Below are 18,910 nucleotides of genomic sequence, written 5' to 3' on the forward strand. Positions count from 1 at the left end.
ATATAGGTACAACACCTCGAATTACTAAACCGTGCTTACCTTTTGAGAAGCGAATCTCTCTGCCCTCGTAAACTTTGTAAGCAAAATGAATTTTCGTTACCCTTGTGTACAGTCAAATACATTATTTCGTTTATTTACTACAAATCAGGTAATTTGCACGTAAAGGAGTTTAAAGACGGAATATTTCGTCTTATGCATCAGTGATGCTATAGCGTCGCAGACGGCATTTCTTAGTCTCTTACAGTATGATTATCCCTTGTCGAGATGAAAATTGAATATTCTATGCTTCGGGATTGCTGTTTAGTACAGCGTAGGATGTGTTTTATATGAACTCCGTGAGCTACACGGCGCCAGTGCATTACATATTAGTTTATAAGATAAAGGGAGAAAGTTTTTTCGTATTTTGAAGCATTTTGATAGTGAACGTCATGGAATCTGGAGAAAGCCCCCAAACGGTTAACGTACTTACTGAAACCAACAATTATACGTACATTTTTAACCCCCGACGCAAAAACGACGGGGTGTTATAAGTTTGACGTGTCTACAAGTCTGTCTGTCTGTCTGTTTGTCTGTCTGTATGTGTGTGTGTCTGTCTGTGTCATCGTAGCTCCCGAACGGATGAACCGATTTAGATTAAGTTTTTTTTTTTGTCTGAAAGTTGAGTTAGTCGGGAGTGTTCTTAGCAATGTTTCGTGAAAATCGGTCCACTATTTCGGGGTCGGGGGTTTTTTCAAAATTTCAATTTTGTGGTTAGGTTATCTGTGACGTTACCGATATCGAGTAATGTACATATTATAAAACGTCATAACTCTTAGTAGGGACCCTGGTGCCGTAGCCGAATGGCATTTCTGCGACGCGAAACGAAAACGAAACGCCGCGAAAAGTAGTCTGGCTCTGTCGCGCCAATACGCAAGAGCGATAGAGATAGATATCTTCGAGCGTTTCGTTTCGTGAGCGTTTCGTAAGCGTTTCTTGCATTCGGCTATGCACCCTGGACAGTTAGTAGATAGGTACTCAAATAGTATCAAATGTGTATTATTTAATTGACATATTATTTCTAGTTGTACCTACCTAATGTCACATTAGTTAGGGTCACTTGCACCACCGAAAATGGACCATTTTGTATGGAATTTGACAGTTGACAGCCCACTAACCCTGAGTTAAGTGGTTGACCCTAAGGCCCACTTGCATCACCGAAAATGGAGGGTTGACCCGAGGTTAACCCACCATTTTATATGGGATTTGACAGTTGACAGCACTAATCTTGAGTTAAGCGGATGGTGCGTGGCCCTAATGTAATAGGTATAGATGTCCCTCTAAAAACAAATTAAATTATTTTCATAGAAAATATTTGAATTTGTATTTTAAGTAGTACTTAGGGTTGCAAATAGAAAAAAAAACCGAATGTTTTTTATTAAGAATTATGAAAAAAAACATGAAAAAAAAACCGAGCACCATGGTTTTTTTTTCTAAACATGGCTTTTTTTCAGATGAACAAATAATTCGACATTAACGGTTTTTTGTGAGTTGTAATATGCTTCAATAACAACAACGTACATTTTAATTCGATTAACATTCAGTAGATACGTTTATTGGGAAATCCCCGATACGGCGTGCAGCGTGGAGAGGCGGTGGTGTTGCCAGCGCTAAATAGTGATAACTACCAACTACAGATTTCGTAAATGTTATTTTTATAAGACCAGAAATTAAAGTTATTTGATTAAATTCGTTTAATAACTAATATTAAGTCTAAAAAAACCTTATAAAAGTTTTGCAAATTTTGAGATTTCGTACTTTAGAAAAAAAACAAACTCCAGAAAAAAAACCGTTTTTTTCACGATTTTTTTTTTCATGTTTTTTTCAAGCCAGAAAAAAAAACGTTTTTTTGCAACCCTAGTCACACTACTATTATACTTCATAAACATGAAATAAATGTCATATACAGAAAAAAAAACGGAAGACGCTGGTTCGATTCCAGCTCGGGACACTTGGAGGCCTTGGTCATTTTTTCTTTGTAGGTATATGACATTTATTTCATGATTATGAGGTATAGATGTCACATAGACACATTTCAAAACCTGTCATAATTAATCGAACACCAAAAACAAAGGTCGACTTATTTGCGACGTGACGTGGCAATTGTTCGATTAAATAATAGCTGTTACGCAACGCTCTTGCAGACTAACTCGAATTAAAAATTCATGTGCTATTAGTATGAATAAAGAATGAGTCGATCAACAAAATGCTAGTCTCACGGGTAGCAGTCTATGTTAGGAATAGGATAAGTATACATATAAAAGAAAGGTCTAAGTAGTAAAATTCTAGCAACGTCGATAAAATCTACGAAACGTTCGTTTTGGTGAATAAATGAGAAATTATAAGAGGGACATTGACAATTTTTTTTATACTGTATCATTTTATAATTAATAATTACGTATCTATAATTATTAAAAGAAAATTATATTTTTTATATTAAAATAACTCGTTTAAATATTTTACTTTTTAATCTTCGCGCAAAACGTTCCATTCTTTCACGTGATTTAGATGACGCCACAGCATTGTAAATAAACTAATCAGGCAGGCAAGCATGGTCACGTGATAAATGATAACACATCAGGCCGTCCCTATCGAACCTACAAAATTAGTGGCGATAGGGACGGCCTAATGTTTTATTATTTATCACGCGACCATACTTGCCTGCCAGAATGCTAAAAGTATATCCGCGATTCATGTCAACATCCCTTTTGTGGCACCGATCAGCAAAAGCTGAAATTTTATGTATTTTTATTTATATTTTATACTTACACTAAGAATACCGACATACAGAAAGGGTATAGCCGTGTTAAAAAGGCAAAACTGGCTTTGACGAGAAAATGGTTTTCCTTTTGCTCGGATACTTGACAGTCACCAAATATTAGCACCAAAATGTTCGTGCTTATTCAGATATTTAAAAAAATGAAAATCGTTTTTATTTTTTATTTGCTAAACCAATTTTGGTTTTGTTGATGTCACTGAGACACTTTTTATAGGGTCGAAAGAGAAACAATAGAAAATATATGCGTAAAATAATCTGAGAAAAAATAACAAGAAAGTGATAAATATTAGGTACACGAAAATGTAAGTCACGTCACGCCTCATGACCGGCTTTCATTCGTATACAACACTCATTACTGGCGATATTGCGGCACCAAGAACCCAAGACCGCATCAAGACTTGGACAGCAATCGGTACATTTACCCAGATGGTTCGCCTCAGCTCGTAAGCTCCTACCACGTTTAAGAAGTCACTAGATTTTAAAATCTCAGTTGCGCACAACAAGGTTGCTTTGAAGATGAAGTTTATAATTCAATGCGAGGTTTTGTAAGCGATGCTTTAGAATGTTGTTGGTGATAAGACGCCGGGAGGGCGCCAACGCGAGTAGTTCCCGTAGTGTCTAACCACAGACGCGACGCGTTCTTAAAAGAACCTACAAATCTTGATCTAAGATTCCCTTACAACTGTAAGTAATCTGTAGGCTGACTTATACTGGTTTGGTTCAGTATCTAAGCCACTGGGTCTCGTAAAGCTATAGCAATCGCACCACAGATCCGCAGACGACGTGGCAATAAATTGAAAACGTGTCGGGAATGACACAGCGTATGCCACTGCGCGTTTTAACTCAATTTAATTTATAACAGACCTTGTTGGCCTACTTTAAACGGCGGGGTAAATAAACTTATCGTTAATAAATGCGACAGAAACAGGTCACACTTTTATAAGATTTTTAACCGACTTCAAAAAAGGAGGAGGTTCTTCATTTTTAACCGACTTCAAAAAAGGAGGAGGTTCTCAATTCGACTGAATGTTTTTAACCGACTTCAAAAAAGGAGGAGGTTCTCAATTCGACTGAATGTTTTTTTTTTTATTATTTTTTTTTTGTATGTATGTTACTCGATATCTCCGAGAATCGTGGACCGATTTTCAAAAATTTTTTTTTGATCGAACGGGTATAACCCCGAGATGGTCCCATTGGCACCAAGTCAGGGTCTGATGATGGGATCTTGGAGAAATCGAGGGAACTCTTCAAATGTTATAGGCACATGTAATGTTTTTAGTGTATTTTTCAAAGGTACACCAGTATTTACGCCTGACGGTAGTAATTTTATGTGGCTGAGCTGATGATGGAAGGTCAACTCCTCAATGGTTAGGAGTTAAAGGATAATTCTTTCACTACTGTACATATATTCGGACTGATACATATAATATCACTAGGAACCACTAAAAATCAACAAATAAATTAACTTTTTAACAAAAAATAAAACCGCCTTCAAAAATAAGCGCGTTACAAAACACGGAGAAACTAAAAAGCAAAAAATAATAAACCTTTGAATTCAGATTTCTTATCGTATTGCAATAATCTAAACATCCAAATTATAAACAAATCAATTATTTTTGGAGTCGGTACCAGCCTGTGTATGGTTGGGTGGGGCAAACAGGCAATAGCAAGACGAACAGGTCTGGTACCGACCACAAAAATAATTGATTTGTTTATAATTTGGATGTTTAGATTATTGCAATACGATAAGAAATCTGAATTCAAAGGTTTATTATTTTTTGCTTTTTAGTTTCTCCGTGTTTTGTAACGCGCTTATTTAAAAAAAAAAACAGTTGAAGAAACATCTTGATTTAAATATTTATGTAACTGGCTTTTTGAAAATAGTAACTTAAATGCTTTCAAGGCAAGACTTGCCTTGTTCACACCCTAGGTAAGAAAGTACGACTCACTTCAACATAGATATTATCTGCATCGAGATAGTAGACGCTGTTTTCACCAAAATTACGAGGCAATAACTGTCTGATATAAATTCAAATGAAGGTCTAACTTTTATATAGTGCGTAAGTATCCTAATGTTATCTTAAAATTCATACTTTGTCTGCGGTACCGTCTACTAATACATTGTTTAATGAAGCCACTTTGAAAGTTTCAATATATTTAGGCATATAATGTTTTGTTTTTTAGTAAGTATAACGACTGCACACAATAAATAAATATAGTTATATGGTGATTATCTAAATATATAAAAGAAGAAACTGACTGACTGACTGACTGACATATCAACGAACAGCCAAAACCGCTGATCCTAGAAACTCCAAATTTGGCACGTAAGATGTAAAGGAGCACTAAGAAAGGATTTTTCAAAATTCACTTCCTAAAGGGGTGAAATGGGGGCCCAAAGTTCAATGTTTTAATAAGATTACTTTTAGTACGCGGGCGAAGCCGCGGCAAATAGCTAGTTTAAGGTACAATCTAAAGTAACAAATACTTTAGAAAATATAAATAAACTATACTTTATCATTTACACCACAAAACATTTAGGGAACAGAGCTGATTATCGGCACAACCTAAAAAATGAACGCCCAAAATGACAATGGTAACATCCTTATTTGAAACCGGTGTCACTATTGTAAGAGACATTTTAATTTCCTGCTGCTGATATGGACTTTCAGTTTCACGCTTGTGCGTTGTGCGTATAGTACACCATATTACATTACGAGTAATATGTTTATTCTCTTAACTGTCATATAAGTATACAAATTGTAGATTTTCGTGGTCCGTTACTTCATAAGTGTCGTGTTTAATTTTATTATGACATTAATAACAAGTCAAGCAAAATTTATTTTATCGTTATGAGTGTGTAGTCTAAGCAAACTAATGTGCTACATCATACTCGTACATGACTTTTGAGGTTGTTTGGTAAAGTTGTTAATATCACCTAAGACCGTAGGTAATTACATGAATGAAAAACAAAATACTTATAGCAAAAAAATGCCAATGACAAGAACATAAACCTGTTTAACTTCTCTATAGCTTTTCGATTGAAATAAAGTTTAATTTTATTGAAACGAAATACAGCACCAACAAGAACAATACAACAATTAAATTCTGCGTGTTCCTTTTGAGTTAATTAAACAAAGTTCTTCCGAGGTCGAAAGTAATAACGGGAGTCTTAACGTAATAACGTTCAGTTGAAATTAGAAAAAGTTCCCGTCACGTCACCTGTAAGTGCTGGAAGGAATATTTTTACCACATAGATTTGAGAAGCCCCTAGATGTGCCACATACCCGTCATGTGACGTCATAATGGGACCACTTTTCCATTACAACAGTAGGACAACTTTTCCATTACATTCATTGCTCACCAAAATTCGTATCATAATGTTGATACAGAAAGCAGCACCACGGTACTGATTGAAGATGTAATAGTAGCTTTTGTCTCAGTACCTATAAGCTATGTTTCACATGAGAGTGTACAGGATGATCAAAGGTTAATATCTGGGCGACCGAGCTTCGCTCGGTTCTATTTTAATATATCACGTCTTTAGATAAAAAAAACTCTTATAAATACAAAAACAAAAAAAAAGACAAAACACAAAAACTTAATTTCTGGCCGGGATTCGAAACCCTGACACCTACGATCTATCTGCGTACATTAGACCGACCTCGTACGACTGAGCTAAGCGGAATCGATGCGCGCGCGGCGAAATTAACGACCATATTTTACGTTTACTAACGCGAAAGGAAAACTCATGAAAACTCGAAAATTCGCGTTTTCCGGGATCTAAGGCTACGCTAGATCGATTTTTCACCCCCGAAAACCCCCACATAACAAATTTCAGCGAAATCGTTAGAGCGGTTTCCGAGATCGTCGGTATATATAAATAAATAAATAAATATACAAGAATTGCTCGTTTAAAAGTATAAGATTTATACCTGCTTAGGGTGCTTTTCCACCAAAGATGTGCTACGCTACGTTGCTATAGATGCGTCTGATATTCACCAATCAGCTTAGTCGAACCCGTTCCCACCAGCGCTATGCCTTGTAGAATGAACATGATTGGTGGATATCAAATACATCCACGTAGCGTATCTGTGGTAGAAAGGCACATTTAAAACCTTCCGTCTATTTTTTTTCTACGTCTATGCCTGTCCACCGTAAAATTTTATTTGGCTCAGTAAGGGTACTATCGGAAACCCAGTGAGTATTATTTTTTTGTGTCTATACATGAGTCTCGGGGTTTTTATTTTACCTACCCATTACATGAGTCGTCTGATGGCAGAGATTTTACTGAATTATAAATGGACCATTGTATGATAGTATTTAAGTACTACCGAGTTAATAGAACAAGAGAAACATGTACAAAGAAATTGAAATTGTTTTATGAACCTTTAACATAAAACAGTTGCCAAGTCTATTTCAATTTTTATATCAGTAAAAGTCGAAAGGTGTCCTTTGTACTTATTATTTAAAAAATGTCCTTAGAAAGATAGAGGTCATGTTCTATTAGCTATATGTACCTAGTCCTAATGTATAATTAATCTATATAAACAATTTTAGATTAATAGGTACATCATTAATTACCACGAACAAAGTTTAATGTTGAATAAGAAAATTTAGTTTAAATAGTTACTACGCATTTGTCATTTATAAAAAAAACGCTCAGTGTAGGGTTCCGGCCAAGAGCGTGTCGGGCCACGCTCAGTGTAGGGTTCCGTAGTTTTCCGTATTTTTCTCAAAAACTACTAATACTATACTATAAAATCTTTCTATTATGTTTCTTTTTTATCCCCGACGCAAAAATGACGGGGTGTTATAAGTTTGACGTGTCTGTCTGTCTGTTTGTGGCATCGTAGCTCCCGAACGGATGAACCGATTTAGATTGAGTTTTTTTTTGTCTGAAAGCTGAGTTAGTCGGGAGTGTTCTTAGCCATGTTTCATGAAAATTGGTCTATGTCGCGCGGTCGGGGGCTTTTTCACAATTTTAATTTTTCATACGCACAGAACACTGTCTAAAGTGGTTCAGTTATATCTAAAGTTAGGATTTTTTATTTATAGACAAAATAACAAATATAATTCAAGTATTATTTGAAGTTCTTCCTTATTTATCATTTGTAATGTGACAGGAAAAGAATCACCGGCCTACGTATTCCATGCCCGCCTACAACCGCTTATATTTTATTTACCTACAGAAATATAAAATAAACCACGCTAGGTCGGACTTCAAATCGAAAATTATTGGGTTGGTAAGAAAGTAATGAGCTATCGATTGAATTCCACATAAAATTTTTGAGAGAGTTCTAGAATCTTCTATGGTCGAAAGTATATAAAGGGCGAGTCGCACAGTTTCTCGTCAGTCATTCACTAGCTGTCGCCGAGCTAATATAAGGAAGAAAATGGACGAATTAAAAGTGCATGTAAGGCATTGCTTACTATATGAATTTCAGTCTGGCCATTCAGCCGCCGAAGCAGTGCGTAATATATGTCAGCGTGTTGCTCCTGAAGTTGTGTCTGAGACCACGGCGAAACGATGGTTCCAGCGGTTTCGTAGTGGCGACTTTTCATTATCAGATCAACCTAAGTCTGGTCGACCGGTGAAGATTGATGTAGCCAAATTAAAAACCTTAATTGAAGGAGATCCGAGGCTAACGAGTCGTACTCTTGCTACCGAGTTAGGCTGCTCTCATGTCACCATAGAAACACTTTTACACGAGTTGGGAAAAAACTACAAATACAGTGTTTGGATACCGCACGAACTTGATAGACATCAACTAAACCGCCGTGCCGATATCTGCATACAACTTCTGTCTTTTCGCCGCACATTCAACTGGTTGGACCATCTTATCACTGGAGATGAAAAATGGGTCTTATATATAAATCACACACGCAAACGTCAGTGGCTAGCTCCAAACGAAAAAGGAATAGAGGCACCAAAAACAGAGCCTCACCCGAAAAAAGTTATGCTGTCCGTTTGGTGGGATATTCATGGTATTATTCACTGGGAACTCCTACCAAGTGGAATGACTGTTACCGCATCAGTATACTGTAATCAGCTTGAAAATTTAAACCAAAAAATCTGTCAGAATCGTCCACAGCATGCTAAAGTTTTTTTCTTACACGACAATGCTCGCCCACACATTGCAAAAGTGACTCGGCTAAAGCTATTGGAGCTAGGTTGGAAAGTGATACCTCATTCACCGTACTCTCCAGACTTGGCACCTACGGATTACGCATTGTTCAGATCGCTAAGCAATGCCTTGAATGAAAAAAAGTTCGATGATCAAGCCCATCTACGACAGTACATAGCTGAGTTTTTTTAATCTAAACCTAAGAACTTCTTCGCCGATGCTATTCATTCTTTACCAGAACGATGGAGACAAGTAGTAGATAACGAAGGCCGTTATATTTTTGATAAATGATTAAAATAATAAATTAAATAAAAATTACAATATTGGTTATGATTCGCTCATTAGTTTCTTACCAACCCAATATTATTATAAGCAGTCTGCCATATTAATGGCAGGTAGCGACAGACCGGTAATAATTGTTGTCAATCATTGATTTAGAAAATTACTAAATACTGAGGTTTGATCGAAGTATTTACAATTTTACAAGTGTAGTACCTAAGATAGGTTTAAGATGCTGGAACTAACTTGTACCCATAAGAACTTAAAGACCTATAAGTAGTAGTATTCACTCAATCTATCATGAGGGAGACTAATGGCCAGTTGCATCAACCATATTTGACAGATCTGATACATCATTGTCGCACAGCAGACGTCTATGGAACTTCACATACAATATAATTTAACGAACGCTTTAACGGTGACAGATGGTTAGATGAGAGATTTAGGGCCGGTTGCATCAAACCGTCTGTCACCGTTAAAGCGTTCGTTAAATTTTATAGTATGGGAAGTTCCATAGACGTCTGCTGCGTGACGATGATGTGTCTGTCAAATGTGGTTGATGCAACTGGCCCTTAGAGAGGCAACCGGCCCTAAAGCTCACATAATCCGTTGGTTAAGCCTGCTCGAGAGGATGGATGAGGATCGAAGTATGAGCCGATAGGAACACGAAGAATGGCACAATCACGAAACGCTCACGAAACGAAGCGCTAGTAGATATCTATCTCTATCGCGCTTGCGTAGGCGCGACAGAGCCAGCGGCGTATCGCTTTCGTTTGGCGTCGGAGAAATGCCATTCGGCTACGGGACCTGGGGGCCGATTTTTGAGTCTCACTAGGTCTAATTCAGAAAATTGTCACTGAAAATAATAAGTAAGTCACCGTTTTCAACCCGTATTTTAGTGACAAAATCCCGTATGCGAGATTCAAAAATCGCCCCCCTGTGGCCAATTTCACAATAGTGATAATTGTCACCAGCAAATGACACTTCGCCTTCCATTGCCTGTTCAACAAGGAAATATTGTAGCTGAGTAACAATGATACTTATCAACCAAGGAATAGGTACAGAATTGACAGTGTCAAGTGATAATGTCACTGTGGTGAAACAGCCCACTGCCAGACGCCCCAAATATCGATGGTGCAATATGGCGGAGTCAAGAAGTAGTTAAGTGCAGAACCTATCTATCGGTACTATCTTATATCGGACTAGATACTGAGCCGACGGAGTACGTAAGTAAAATGAGGGTAGCACAATCGTGTACTTATAAAAAAATGTAATCAAAATCTACCCTCAAAAGACTTGAGGGTTAACGAAAACACGACCAAATAAGTAGGTTAAAGACAGCCCGCTTAGGGCCACTTGCACCAACGAAAATGGAGGGTTAACCCGAGGGTTAACCCACCATATTATATGGAATTTGACAGTTGACAGCCCACTAACCCTGAGTTAAGTGGTTAGTGCTAGTGGGCCTTAGTGACAGATCCTTGGTTTTTAACCTCCGACACAAAAACTACGGGGCGTTATAATTTTGACGTGTCTGTCTATTAGTCTGTTTGTCTGTGTATGTGTGTGTGTGTCTGTCTGTGGCATCGTAGCTCCCGAACGGATGGACCGATTTAGATTTAGTTTTTTTGTGTTTGACAGCTGAATTTGTCATGAGTGTTCTTAGCCATGTTTAATGAAAATCTGTTCACTATGTCGGGGGTTTTTTAAAATTTAAATTTTGTGATTAGGTTATGTATTCGGTTAGCTAACCAACAAATGGTGTAACATCTCGAAAATGTACAAAATATTTGTACAGTCAGCTGCAGAGAAAAGTAAACCCCCCTGCACACAAATTTATATGCAAGGGGTCTACTTTTCTCTGCAGCTGAGTGTACCTAAAAGTACAGAGTATATTATTTGACTTACCATTGTCTACGTTGTCCCGATCCGGCCCGCTGTCGTGTTCCGATTCGGACTCGTCCCAAATCGTATCGGTCGTGATCTTCTGCCGGGAGCACTCGATCCAGTACCCGGGCGTCGGAATAAGGCTGTGTGGGTACTCTTCGCAGAATTCATCTGGAAACAACGAATCGTATTAGAATTGTGTACAGTTTATGATTGTAAGTATTGTAGAAAAATCGTTTTGTAGAAAGATTGTCTATTTTGGAAACATTCTTAGACAATCCAGATACGAACTTCTACAGCACGAGCAAAGTGGCTGGAAAAGGGATTCAGGGCGTAGGAAGAAATCGTGGCTATTACACTGAGAGAACGGGTTTATCCGTTTGAAACAAAAGTGTTTTAGTAAACGGAATAAATCACAATATTGATGATACAAGTCGAATTTGTTCGAACAACAAGGTCCAACTTGTTAAAAGATATTTGATTGAACCAGTCGAACATATGTTTAAAACAATTTGTGTCATGTTGCTTTTATAAAATCGACTTATTGATTCAAATATAAATTGTTGAATAAAGTGACATGTAACTTGTAGAATGTACTAGTTACACTTAACGTAGGTGCATTAAACCAAAAAACTTGTTAAACGAACACGAGAACTGCTTGTTTTTGCTCTCAGTGTATGTAACATCCGTGAATGGACTGGAATCGAAGATGCCGATGAGCTTTTCAACCTCGCCAAAGATACGGAAAAATATGCGGAGCCGACTTTGGAGAGGCACTTGAAGAAGTATAGAGTAGTCGAAGGGGGTCTGTTAGAATGTTGAGGCTATTCAATACGACTATACGGCTACAAACAAACTTTAACAGATTCAGTGCAGAGTATTGCGCGCTATGAACGTAGCTGATAACATGGGAAAATGGGTATGTATTGGGTAATTAGTTGATGTATAAGTAGCAAAAATCGGCTGCGGCAAAGAACCCAACATCGGGCCCTGAATAATCTAAGTTATAGATCTTCGGTGACCGCGATAGTTACTCATGAAATAAAACTGGAAACGGATTATACCCCCGTTCACCCGTTGACCATGAATGCTGTAGTGTTCGAAACGTCGGGATGAATTGTAAATTCATTATACGCGATATAATCCGTTTCAATAGTTTTATTTCTCTAGATACTACTTATAATATGGTTCCAATAAATTGACAGTGTGTCCTAAAAAATAATAAAAACCGGCCAAGAGCGTGTCGGGCCACGCTCAGTGTAGGGTTCCGTAGTTTTTCGTATTTTTCTCAAAAACTACTGAACCTATCAAGTTCAAAACAATTTTCCTAGAAAGTCTTTATAAAGTTCTACTTTTGTGATTTTTTTCATATTTTTTAAATATATGATTCAAAAGTTAGACGGGGGGGACGGGGGGGGGGGCGCACTTTTTCTTCCTTTAGGAGCGATTATTTCCGAAAATATTAATATTATCAAAAAACGATCTTAGTAAACCCTTATTCATTTTTAAATACCTATCCAACAATATGTCACACGTTGGGGTTGGAATGAAAAAAAAAATCAGCCCCCACTTTACATTTAGGGGGGGTAACCGAATAAAACATTTTTTTCCATTTTTTATTTTTGCACTTTGTTGGCGTGATTGATATACATATTGGTACCAAATTTCAGTTTTCTAGTGCTAACGGTTACTGAGATTATCCGCGGACGGACGGACGGACGACGGACGGACGGACGGATGGACGGACGGACGGACGGACGGACGGACGGACGGACAGACAGACATGGCGAAACTATAAGGGTTCCTAGTTGACTACGGAACCCTAAAAAGCCACTTGACACTGATATATCCCATCCATATTGTATCTAGAACTTAGTTCTATGCTATTTAAAAGTTCAGATTTGGCCGGTAGACAGATACAGACATACATATTTGAGAGGCTGGCAACCTGTCACTGCAATGTCACAGTTTCGTTTTCTTTCAACCCCTTATTTGCCAAGAGTGGCACTGAAGCTTTAGTAGTTTAATGTGTTCTGCCTACCCCTTTATGGGATACAGGCGTGATTGTATGTATGTATGTATGTATATTTGAAAAAAAAAAACGTCAATTTGACTTTATGTAGGTCTATGTACAAAATGTACAGCATATAAGTTACTTATATAGGGCAGAACATAATTCAAAAAGTTCCATAGTACTCGGATTGTTAGAATAATGAAAAGGGAGGGTACATCCGGCGGAAGAAGCGCTACCGGCCACTTCCGGCCGCTCGAGCCTTTTCAGGCTTCATTAAAAACAAACCTCTTGGCGGGCTCTTTATGATAATTTTGATACGAGAGTCAATTTCGTGTACCAACATTGGATACCTACATCCAGTTTGAAGTGGAAAAAGGAAAATCATATAACAACAAAAAAAAAACCTGAAGCAACCTCTGTCAATGCAATATCATAATTTCGTTTTCTATTAGTTCCTTAGGCCCACTTGCATCAACCACCAACTGAGGGTTAGCGAGCGGTCATCTGTCAAATTCCATATAAAATTGAGTAGTTTCATGTTGTCTACCTAACATTTTTGGGTACATAAGCGTTTATACACACATATCAGTGACGGGTGGAGAAAATTTCTGCTAGGCAACACTGAGCAAAAAGAAACCTACCTAAACATTAGGTACTTTACTAGTAATCAATTATAGGCAAGGCTGTGGGAATCGGCTTGTTTGGATCAGCCAATGCTGGTGTGTATATATAAATACATAAGCATATCAAGTATTTAATTAGTAGTAGACATTTGAAACGACACCCATAATAATTAATAATACTAACAAAAGGGAAGTAATTAAATGATCAGCCGATTCTAAAAGCAATCTGCAAAAACAGCGATTTAATAATTTGGACAGTATACAAAAAAATACCGGCAGTAACAAAATTGAGCTACAACTAATGTTCAGCAAATAATTCACAAACGGTCAATGTAACCAATATTATTAAATTAAAACGGGACTTAATCGCGTAAAACTTACGTTTTATATTTAAACCCGACGTTTCGGACATGACATTACGTCCGTGGTCACGGACCACCAACCAATATTGATCTGAATTTGTGTTAAATTATCCGGCCCCGTAGCCAAATGGCATTTAGTCTGCGACGCGAAACGAAAACGAAACGCCGCGAAAGGTAGTCTGGCTTTGTCGCGCCAATACAAGCTCTACGAGCGTTTCGTTTCTTGACCGTTTCGTGATCGTTTGTGCCATTCGGCTATGTACCCTGGATTTGATCAGCAACATTTAAGAATAGGCTAGTTTCCTACTAGTCAAATCAGCTTCTTTTTAAGACCTGTCAAAACGATTTGCTAATATGGAATTATAGCCTGACAAGTTTTTATTTGACCCTCGCCACGTTGCGGATTTTCAGCAGAACTAATTTCTTTTACTGGCAAGGATTACTATTTGACACCCGTCATCGAAAGCCATCGAATGTCAGTGATATAAACAAGAAGAAAAGATTTTAAATTTCCTAACGGTTTCATCGTAAATATGCCCAAAATAATATTGAAAAAGTGAAAATAATTATACTTAATGTGAAAAATGAATTACAACAAAAAAGGATGAAGGATTTCACAGCATTTGGATGATAATGTTCCGAAATCGATTGTTGACATGTCCGGTACTGACGGTTTATAGTGCGGTTCTCCTGTATTGATTAGTTGGTCTCGATTAAGCTTAATATATTTTTTGTTCTTATTTAAGGTGTCTGTAGCTCTGCCGTGAAAAATATTTATAGAAATAAGGAGGCTGTTCCATCATTGCTACCAGTACAAAACAAGGTCTCACGCAAAAAGAAAATAAACATTGACGACTTCGATGCAGGCACAAGATTCATGTGTATTTTAGGCTGTGCGGATACAAGTAGCGAGTATTCAAACCTTGCTTATTACATTTTTGTTCTCTAAAACCATGTTTTAGTTTTCTACAAATATTAACGCGAGACCAGTACACACTGTCCCCATTATATATGACGTCCGCACTTTGCCATATGAAAATGTTTTGTAGCGACACTTCTTCAGGGTCAAATAAAATCTTCTCAGGCTTTACTATAAAATACTGAGGAGTGACGTCACGGTCAATTCATTTACTTTATATCTTTCTCTTTGATTTATTAAATATAATATATACTTAAAAAAAAACATTCATTCGAATTGAGAACCTCCTCCTTTTTTGAAGTCGGTTAAAAATAACTACTCTCCGTATTTTTCTTCTAATTGTGTGGTGTTTTATTTCGTGCACTGCATAAAATATTTTATTTTAAGTATAGGAAACTAGCTTATTGCTTGGCAGAAAAAAGGTTTCGTTGTCTGCAAACGATTATCTTCGTAGCTAAGTTACCTAGTTTCTTTAGATGCTAAAGCCCTCAGGACAGTAAACATTGAAGCAGTAATCGTAGCATATGGACGTATTCTTCTTTCTTCTCTTCTTCGGTGTTGGTATAAGGCGGCACAGTTCACTGTAAGGTAGAACACCAAACTCTAATTAATATGCTTGGCGTTCATACTTAGAGTGTACTGTACATCGCCATGTCTTATTTCTTGAGATTCAATTTTGTAATTCTTCTTTCTTCGTATGTTCACCCTTTATAATTAAAAACATTGCCAACAATTAGATACTTATGTAAATGTACATTGTATACAATAAATAATAATCAGTGTGAAAACAAAGTGCACGAGAATCTCCTGCCCGCTTTCTGACGGCACTGGGTCTTTTTCCATACAGTCGGCCCGACGCTACGCTCGCAAGACGCTAGATGTCCGGCCCAGGGGTCCTAACACAAATAAGAAAAAAATCGATATTTTTTCCTATATAAAATAATTTTATTGTATTTACACGTAACTATGGGAACAAATCAAATTACCTCTATTTTAACAAATATTTTGATTTGTGTTTTTAAGTAGTCACACTACTATATATAAAATAAAAATCGAAATAAGATGTCATATTATATTAAAAAATAAACGACGAGCACCACCAGTGGCGAAGGCTGGATTCGAACCGGCGTCTTTAGCAATCCGGGCTAACGCCATGAACCCCTAGGCCACATCGTCATAGCGGAAGCCATCGAAATTTCTCTTCTATATGTCATCTTTATAAGACTAGGCGTCTTTGATCAACTCTACTCTATATTGTATTTGTTATGTCTTTTTATCATGCAGAAACGTCTGCGAGCGATACTACATATTTTTCCTTAATTAAATAATATTGTATTTGTATATTAAGTTGACGAAAAAGGTAGGTCCCTAATCTCAGTTAAACACAAAAACTATTTGGCAATTTCAGTGAGATTATAGGATTACGTGGCTTAAGAAGGGTCGCAATTAAAGGTTTATCTTAAACCACGAGCAAATAAAAGTAATAAAAGATTTTTGGGGGCATTAAGACGTAATTTTCGCAGTAAAGTTTAAATATACATGATCAAAGTGCGAGAGTGCACGTGAAAATTACTAAATTAAGATTACTGCTGCTGTAGCCATATTTTAATATTTATTTAAATCTTACTACTTATTTAAACTACTTAGTTGACAGGGCTACATAGGTACATCAGAAAAAAAGAATTTTTTGTAGTTAGTATCCAAAATTCGGCTTTTTACTTATAGGTACTTGTGTTTATAACTGACAAAAATGAGCAGCAATGAGCAGAGTGCATCACATAGTATTAACTGTTGCCTACAGTAAAATACAGTAAAATGAGACACAGTTAACAAAATGGTTAACAAAATCTTCACTAGTTGTTGTAGACTAGACTTTACCGATGGTATATTTTATTGATAACCAGCATGGTATTGCGGCACAGATACGAAATGCCGCAACGTCCTACGTACAATGCTTTAATCTATTTTTTAAATAGTCTGCTTCTAGAAAAAAAAACATTGTTGAAATTTGACCTACTTAATTACTTATACTTACATAAACTGACATCTGTATTCCAAACGAGGTAGGCAGAGCACATGAAACTGCTCAAGTTACAGTGCCACACTTAACAAAGGGGTGGAAAGAAAACAGTTGACTTTTGAGACACCGACGGGGGAAAGGGGGATGGTGAAATTCTTAACCCGTCACCACCACACGGTATCCGTCACCACACGTTACTAACGTACTTATGTATTTAAAGTTTTAAACTAGTCACAATCATGTTAATTTCATAATACCAATACAAATATTAATAGAAGTAACTATAATCCTCTTATTGCCGACGGACGAGCGAAGAATCGAGCGGTGCTCCAAAAGGATTAAAAACAGTTCTCCGATACAACTCAGAGCGGTATTAAATGCCTCGCCATAATAGTTTTAATGGACGCTTCGAGAGGTTTCGAGTTGAGTTCCCGGAGAATGGAGACTTAATAGAAAGTCGGTGAATTTACAAGTCGGCGCTACTGAAAGCGATAAATTCGTGTAGTAGTTGGAAATAAAGTTTGGGGAACGATTCTGTATTATAATTTGGTTAAAGTTTTGATGTTTCCGCAAGGCTCGAAAAATTACATGTGTAGGTAAATAAAAAAACTAGCTGCTACAGATGTAACGCAAAATGTGTACGAGTAGGTATACATAGTTCGTTCGCTCGTCATGCTATATCAGCCAGTCTTAGTAGATGATGTGTTGACGTTGATTGAACTAGCATGACAATTAGTTCCTAGCGCCAAAGCTGACCCGGTTCTTAAGCTTTCTCACTTTCAAAATTTCTTAAAAATTATGTTTCCATGTTCGTTATAGTACCGTATTGTAGGTGTAAGATTGTAGGTATTATAATCTGTTCATCCGCTCGGGATCTACGATGCCACAGACAGACACACAGACTGACAAACAGACAGACAGACAGACAGATACGTCCAACTTATAGAACCCCGTCGTTTTTGTGTCGGGGGTTAAAAATAAGGACATCTTAGATGCCGGAACAGTAATGAACATTTCCGAGAAAATACGATGGAAACTACGTACTCGTAACTAGCTTAATTGTGTAGTTATTTTCGATTTGAGAGACTGTATTAATTTTTAAAGTGGGCCTAATTCTTCCAGAACAAACAGTCGTACGGTATGCACGTAACAGGGGCACTCGGTCTTTAGCCGTTGAATTTTAATGCCCCTTAAGCACTTCCAAGTTCTAAGTTCAGGGGGTGCATTCACATCGCTTGAGGAGGAGTCTATTTTATGGGTTCATGATGGGACTTACAGATCTCTTCAGAGTTCCTGTTTACTTGTACTTGTACTATACGCCTTTGAACTATATGCTCATAAAAATCATTTTAAAGACCAACGGAACTAAATTTAATCATGTAAGAAAAAAAATACAAGTTATGAAATACGAAACCTATTATGCATTTTTAAGTTTATGTACACCGTACGTTTTTTATTGTATTATTTGGTAGGTAGTAAATATATATTTGGTACCAATAAACTAAAGTATGCTTGTGTTAGTACTTAGAAAATTAAGGCAGGCGTATATTAGATCAATATACCTAAGCCCATGTATTTAATTTTCATTATTAATTAAATACGTACTAAAATACCTCTCCATAAAAGTTTTTCCGGGCCAGATTTTAGGTACGTAAGTACCTAAAATGTTCAATCCTAGTTAAGACTTTTGAACTATTTTATGTTTTCCAGCCGATAGTTCATAATAACTTTATGCCAATATTTAATATTATTACTCCACATTTTAAACCATAATTTGGCCAAAGTTTGTGATACCTAATACCTAAGTTATTTTATTAAATGTTTACAGAATATTTTTTTCAATCTTTACGACGAAGAGAATCA

The 18,910-nt window shown here is 36.9% G+C and overlaps 1 protein-coding gene across 1 annotated transcript in view; it reads right to left on the minus strand.

The window, feature by feature from the left end:
- LOC125235339 overlaps positions 1-18,910 on the minus strand; it is a 129,419-nt gene that overhangs the window by 61,248 nt on the left and 49,261 nt on the right. The window contains exon 5 of the mRNA XM_048141879.1: positions 11,131-11,280. Coding sequence (XP_047997836.1) covers positions 11,131-11,280 — 150 coding nt within the window. The remainder of the gene's footprint in view (positions 1-11,130; positions 11,281-18,910) is intronic.

This window comes from Leguminivora glycinivorella, chromosome 17 (genome assembly GCF_023078275.1).
Source record: "Leguminivora glycinivorella isolate SPB_JAAS2020 chromosome 17, LegGlyc_1.1, whole genome shotgun sequence".
Classification (NCBI taxonomy): Eukaryota; Metazoa; Arthropoda; class Insecta; order Lepidoptera; family Tortricidae; genus Leguminivora; species Leguminivora glycinivorella.